Raw genomic sequence first — 7,344 nt, 5'->3', positions numbered from 1 at the left:
TGTTCGTGCTCCCCTTTAGCCGCCCAACACTCCGTACCATAAAGCATAGCCGGTCTTATAGCGGTGCGATAGAATTTACCTTTAAGTTTTAAAGGCACTTTTTTGTCGCATATAAAACCAGATGCACTCTGCCATTTTGACCAACCTGCTTGGATCCTATGATTTACATTCTGTTCAATCTCTCCATTATCCTGTATGATGCACCCAAGATACTTAAAACTTTTAACTTTTCGTAGGATGTTTTCTCCAATCTTCACCTCTATATTGGGGTTTTCCCTTCTCAGACTGAACTTACATTCCATATATTCCATCTTGCTACGACTTATGCGCAGACCATACACTTCTAGAGCTTCTCTCCATAACTCCAACTTCTTATTTAGGTCTTCCCTTGACTCTCCCATAAGGACGATATCATCGGCAAAAAGCATGCACCATGGCACAGGCTCTTGGATGTGCTCTGTGAGTACTTCCAAGACTAATGTGAAAAGGTATGGACTTAAGGATGATCCCTGGTGTAATCCTATACCAATAGGAAATTCCTCTGTCACACCACCTTGAGTCCTCACACTAGTTGTGGCCCCATCATACATGTCTTTAATTGCCCGAATATATGCGATCCTTACTCTCCTCTTTTCTAAAACCTTCCATAAGACTTCCCTTGGTACCCTATCATACGCTTTTTCCAAATCAATAAACACCATATGTAGATCCCTTTTATTACTATGATACCTCTCCATCATCCTTCTTAATAGGTATATCGCTTCAGTGGTAGATCTGCCTGGCATAAATCCAAATTGGTTCTCTGTTACTTGTGTCTCTTTTCTCAACCTCTATTCTATCACCCTTTCCCATAGCTTCATAGTATGACTCATAAGCTTAATCCCTCTATAGTTTCCGCAACTTTGTATATCCCCCTTATTCTTGTAGATAGGTACCAATGTGCTCTTTCTCCACTCATCAGACATCTTCTTTGACCTTAAAATCTCATTAAAAAGCTTGGTTAACCAGTTGATGCCTTTTTCTCCAAGACCCTTCCAAACCTCAATCGGGATATTATCAGGTCCTACTGCCCTGCCATTTTTCATCTGCTTTAGAGCCTCTTTTATCTCGAAGTCTCGAATCCTTCGATAGTAGTTAAAGTTTTGATCTTCTTCCCTTGTGCATAATCGACCAAGGCTCGGAAGAGTCTTCTGTCCCTCATTAAATAACTCGTAGAAATAGCTCTTCCACCTTTCATTAATCTTCTCCTCTTGAGCCAACACCTCTCCATCCTTATCCTTTATGCACTTAACCTGATCCAAATCTCTCGTTCTTCTTTCCCGACTCTTTGCGATTCTATATATACCTTTTTCTCCTTCTTTCGTGCCCAAAGACTGGTAGAGACCCTCATATGCTCTTATTCTTGCTTCACTTACAGCCACTTTTGTCTCTTTCTTAGCCGCCTTATATTTTTCCCAATTATCTGCATTGCGGCATAAAGATCATTCTTTAAAGCACTCCCTTTTTATCTTTATCTTTTCTTGTATACTCGCATTCCACCACCAGGACTCATTGTCTCTTGGTCCTATTCCTTTAGATTCACCAAAACTTTCTTTTGCTGTTCTTCTAATAACTTTTGCCATCTCCCTTCACATCTCTTCCGCGCTTCCATTCCCATCCCACTTTGCCTCTTCTCCTACCCGTCTTAGGAAGCTTCTTTGTTCCTCACCTTTCATCCGCCACCACCTCGTCCTTGAGTTCTTCGTATAATGTCTTTTCCTCAACTTTTGCTCAACGCGAAAATCCATGACGAGCACCCTATGTTGTGTTGTCAAACTCTCTCCCGGGATAATTTTACAGTTAATGCAAAATTTTCGGTCGACTCTCCTCAACAAGAAGAAGTCGATTTGAGAGCTTGTCATGCCACTCTTATAGGTTATAAGATGTTCGTCTCTCTTTTTAAAACATGTATTTGTGATGAGAAGATCAAAGGTTGAGGAAAAGTCCAAAATAGTTTTACCCTCGGCATTGATCACCCCGAAACCATGGCCTCCGTGAATACTCCCATATCCAGTCACTTCTCTCCCAACATGGCCATTTAAATCTCCTCCTAAGAAAATCTTATCTCCCAAAGGTATGCCTTGAACCAAACTCTCTAAATCCTCCCAAAACCTTATCTTGTGTTGTTCATCTGAACCCACTTGCGGCGCATAGGCGCTAATCACATGGAAAGCACCTCCCTCCACCACAAGTTTGATAGAGATGATCCGATCTCCCACCCTCTTGACATCCACTACGTCCTTCTTCCACTGCTTATCCACAATTATTCCAACCCCATTCCTATTCTTCACCTTTCCTGTATACCAAAGTTTGAAACCAGAAGTATCCAACTCCCTAACCTTTGCACCCACCCATTTTGTTTTTTCTAGGCACATAATATTAATCTTCCTCCTTGTCATGGTGTCCACCACCTCCATGGACTTTCCTGCTAGAGTGCCTATATTCCATGTCCCAAATCTCAATTTTCTGTCGCTTCGACCTTTACCTTTTACTTTGTGAACTAGCTTATTTATCCTCGTCCGTTCACGAAAACGCGAGAACCCTTGCTCATTTAACACTACATCCGGACACCGATGCAGCGGCTCTTGCTTTGACACTGTACTCGAGCCATACAGCGCGTTGCTTCCGGGCAACGACCTAACTTTAGCGCAATAATGTCCTTAATTCATGTCATGGGGTTCGACTATATTTTTATGTTGGTTGTCGAAAACCTAACACAACCCTCCTCCTTTATTCGGATTTGGGACCGATTATGTATCGCAAGTGTAACATATGTGGAGTTTAATACTAGACCCTAAATAATAAGCTATTAACTCTAAATTTTAAATTTTAAACTTAAATTCTTAAAATCGACTAATGTTAGTTAATTAAAAATCAGGTATTATACTTTTTCTTAAATATAATATAACATTAATTGTGTTATTAAAAATTAACATAATAATTTGAATAGACTAGTTAATATAAGTTCAAATATTAATTATCATCTTTTCATCAAATATTTTGTTAGAGGAGCTTGATAAGTGGAGATTTTCGATATTTGACACCTGTCAAGATATTTTAGAGGTATTAAAGCAGTGAATGAGCAAGTTCAAACTGCTGGTCACAAGCCACGAGCCAAAATGAGAAAAACAGGTTAACTCCTATTTTAAACGAGTTAAGAAAATATAAACTTGACTAGACTCGTATGATTGAGTTAGTGGACTCATTTGAGTTTAATTTTAATGCAGTATAAAACAATTTTATATGTGTATTTAATTATATAATGTTACATTAACAAAAATAATTATATTTTATATTAATTATATGAATAATTATTTAAAAAATAGATATAATCTAAAATATTTTATATTTTTAATATATCAAAATCAAACTAAAAAAATTATTTTATAATTTTAATAATTTTTTTATTTAATATCCATATATATAAAAAAAAAACTTCATCATATATTCATATATTTTTATGATAAATTATCTAAAATCTCTAAAATTAGTTAATAACAAAAAATATTTGTATATCAAAAGAAAAATTATATATTCAGAAAGAGAAAGTCAGACAAGCCAATTTGTATCCGTTAAATACAAAAACGAGTTAAATTTACAAGCCGTTGTTATTTTATTGATTCAATTTATTCATTTTTATGGGCAAATTCGAAAGAAAAAATTATAGGTAAACAACTCTTAACTAATTAACTTTAAATACTCATAATTAATAATTATTAATTTTATATTTTTTAAAAAATTAGCATTATTAATTAGTGACAAATTAAGTGGTAGTTAACTAGTTGGGTGTTAGTAACCCAGCGGAGTTCAATCCAAAATGTTCGCTGAGTCAAAGGTTCGTTTTACGGTTCTATTGAAACGACCCAATTTCTAGTACGTCATGATCATATTAGAAATTGAATGCTACTAACTTATCTTCTAACTATTATCTATCATTTATTATATGAGCCTGATTCGTTGTTAAAAGTGTAGTTATTTTGCGAGGTATTTTTTTTTTTTGAAAACGTTTAATCTAACGTTTGGAATTGAAAAGCAGAATCATTCATTACCAATTCAAAAATAATAACAAATAAAGCAATTATAATCAACCACACTTATATACATCTCAAACAGTTAACAACGTTCAGTGTATAAACCTTTAGTTAGAACACCTCTAGATATAGCTAGATAATAACTATATACATAGAGTTAAACCCCCAAAATGGTCCCTGAGATTGGCGTTATGTACTAAAATCGTTCCTGAGATTCCAATTGCACCAATTACGTCCCTGAGATTGAAAAAAATGCACCATATTAGTCTCTGACCTATTTTATATTAACGACGTGATGACATGACATGATGACGTGGACTGTAAGTGACACGTGTCACTTCATGATTTGGCCACGTGTAATGGTATGATGATGTGGTGATCCGTGACACGTGACATGTTGCCGTGGATGGTTGTGCCACGTGTCACAATGTTATTTGGCTACGTGTCCGTTTGTGCCACGTGTCACAAAAGTATTCGTCCACGTGTCATCCATTATATCATCGTTCTATATGCACCAAATTAGTCCCTCACTTTGCATTAAGTGACTCGTTTTAATCCCTGAAATTGAATGTCGTGCACCAAACTAGTCCCTTCACCAATTTTTTCTCATTTTTTTAAAAAAAGAAGAGAGTATCATTTTGATCGGATTGAACTTTTAATTTGAGTTTTAGTTCAGAAGAAATCAAGTTTTGAAGATTAAGTGTTCATGAAGTTTTCTCTCTTTTCTCTCTCTTCAACTTCGGCCAAGGAAGCATCAAATGACCAGCTGAAGTGTCTTGGGGGTGAGGGGAGAGCTGTGATTAGTTGGCTTGGGAGGTGGTTAAAATAATATTAAAATATCTCAAGTGTATAACTACTAAAACTAGATGTATTGGAACACACGTAAAAACGTATCCAGAAAATTTTTTTTCTGAGCTACTAGCATAAATAACACTAGTAACATATTTAATATGAGAATAGAAGATATATGATGAGGCATTAGCATTGCTAAAGTCATCAAAGAGTGCTGGTATTAAACTGCACCAGAAAATTGTGAACCCGATTAAACCGATATCCTGATTTAACTAAAACAGACTAGGTAACATTATAATGTTATTCAAGCAGCTCTAATACTAATATAATAATAATATTATATTACTATTTCTCTTCTCTCATGAATCAAGTCTAGTTCGTCAAACTGAGACTAATTATGGAAATCAAAATAAAAAATTCCTAATCGATACGGCTGAAAAACTAGGTTCTTCACGACTGCGCTGTCGAACTTGCCTCCAAAGAGGTTCTGGCTTAGAGATGACATAATGATAATAAGAATTGAGATGCTTGATGATACAGCAAAGGTGTTCTCTTCACTAATCTTCTAATAAACTCCGTGTCTTTAGAAAAGATCTCGCGTACCCGAAAACTATGTTGTTACATCTATGACATCCAAACACAAAACTTTTCTTAATATATGAATTTTGAATTCCCACTATACAATATACATGTATGCATATATTTGTCACTTGAAAGTAATAAAATTAAATTCATTGAGGTAATCATGGGTTCCCACTTCCCTACTGATCATGAGTGCTCAAGAAGCCACCCACAAATCCAGCTCCATTGCAATTTCCACATAACATTTCCTTCCTTCCCCTGCAATGAAAAAGGAAAAACAAATTGTAAGGAAATATTATAGGAAAGTAACATTATTTTAAATTGAGAGTTATTTTAAGAAAAGAAAAATAACAATTTGTTAATATACCCGCAAAGCCAGCATGAGTCACCAGCTTTAAACTGTCCATTGAAAACATCAACAGAGTTCACCCCACTACCTTTGCACTGAGAGCATTGAACTGCTCCTGTTTATTACACAAACAAAAACTATAATAAGATGTCATAACTGCATCTTATGTTTTCTCGTATTCTTATCTTTTTAATTAAACAAATTATGTCAAAGATATTCAATTTGAATGAGTAAGAATAACCTCCAGTTATCTTATAAGTATTGCATAAGTTCTTTTTAATTTTATATCATATTTCGTTTAAATTACTTCATTTAAAGATAATTGAAACAAGAATAAATTCAGAAAATTATATTAAAAAAAAATTAACATATCTTTATGATAATAAAAAATCCCCTCTAATTTTTTTAATTTATTTAAAAAAATACTAAATGATCATCAAAATTTCTCAAAATTTATTATTTTTAGTCATTAGTTAGTCATCGATATTTAAAATACGAGCTAAAATATGTTATTGGGTTACTAGAATAAAAAAATTAGGTACCTGACTAAAAATAATAAATTCAGATGGTCTTTCAACAATTTTTTTAATTTTAATATGTGGTCAAATTAATAAGATCAAAGAGAGAAAATAAAAGAAATTGTATATTATATTATAGCCATGAAAAATGAGAGATATTAATCTTACCATTTCCATCACAATCTGCACATATCATACTATTGGGTTTGGTGTTTTGCTGGTTTCCTTTTGCATTAGCCTACATCAAATAGAGAACTAATTAACCAGTGTGTTATTATAGCTTAGTGCTAACTAAGCTTAAGGAGAATAATTAAGATAAAATCCTTTTGTACCTTTGCAATGAGTTTAGAAGTGGAAGAACGTTGAAACACAGAGTTGACTCTGTTGTGCTTTGAATTTGCATGGTTCTTAATATAAATACCTAAGCAACATAAAGCACGATATATAAATAAATAAGTATCAAATTTAAATGACTAATAATATATATTATAAAGATAACAGAAATCAAATGAAGATATAGTGTGTGACCTGGCGTTGGTGTAATTGTAAGGGAAGTTAGAAGTGATAGGCACAGAGCTGGAGCCATTGTAGTTATATTTTGTTCAAGTGTTGGTTGTGATAAATTGATAATAATGAAGTATTATCAATTGAGGAGGTGGGGACGGTGACTTAGATATTATGGTGCTGCTGGACACTAGGGAAAGGAATGGTTGATTGAGATATTTATTATTCAGATATTTTTCTTTTTGCTCACTTGCTCTTGTATTTGTCTTTTTTATTTGGTAGCATTGCATTTTGCTTGTTATGTTTTCTTAGTAGAGTGATAAATAAACTCTTAAAAATTTATATTATGGATAAATTAATTTATGAATAAAAAAGTATCAATAAAAAATATGTAATTGTAAAAGCCGACTTAAAACCGTCTATATAAATGAGTATGAAAAAAATTATGTTATTTGAGTTATAACTTATTGTCAATAAAGTGTTCATATTTGCACGGTAATTATAATATAAACATTATCCCATTATTTTA

At 33.6% G+C, this 7,344-nt stretch overlaps 1 protein-coding gene across 1 annotated transcript; it reads right to left on the bottom strand.

The window, feature by feature from the left end:
- Nucleotides 1-5,494: 5,494 nt before the first annotated feature.
- Nucleotides 5,495-7,125, bottom strand: LOC112772227 (protein BUNDLE SHEATH DEFECTIVE 2, chloroplastic). The gene is made up of 5 exons (XM_025817126.2): nucleotides 6,840-7,125; nucleotides 6,644-6,732; nucleotides 6,480-6,549; nucleotides 5,812-5,908; nucleotides 5,495-5,702 (listed from the first exon to the last, which is right to left on the bottom strand). Exons 1-5 carry the CDS (start codon nucleotides 6,895-6,897, stop codon nucleotides 5,624-5,626), a joined length of 393 nt encoding a protein of 130 aa, XP_025672911.1. The 5' UTR covers nucleotides 6,898-7,125; the 3' UTR covers nucleotides 5,495-5,623.
- Nucleotides 7,126-7,344: the final 219 nt, after the last annotated feature.

Source organism: Arachis hypogaea, chromosome 18, assembly GCF_003086295.3.
Source record: "Arachis hypogaea cultivar Tifrunner chromosome 18, arahy.Tifrunner.gnm2.J5K5, whole genome shotgun sequence".
In the NCBI taxonomy this organism is placed as follows: Eukaryota; Viridiplantae; Streptophyta; class Magnoliopsida; order Fabales; family Fabaceae; genus Arachis; species Arachis hypogaea.
This window is presented reverse-complemented; position numbering and strand designations above follow the sequence as displayed.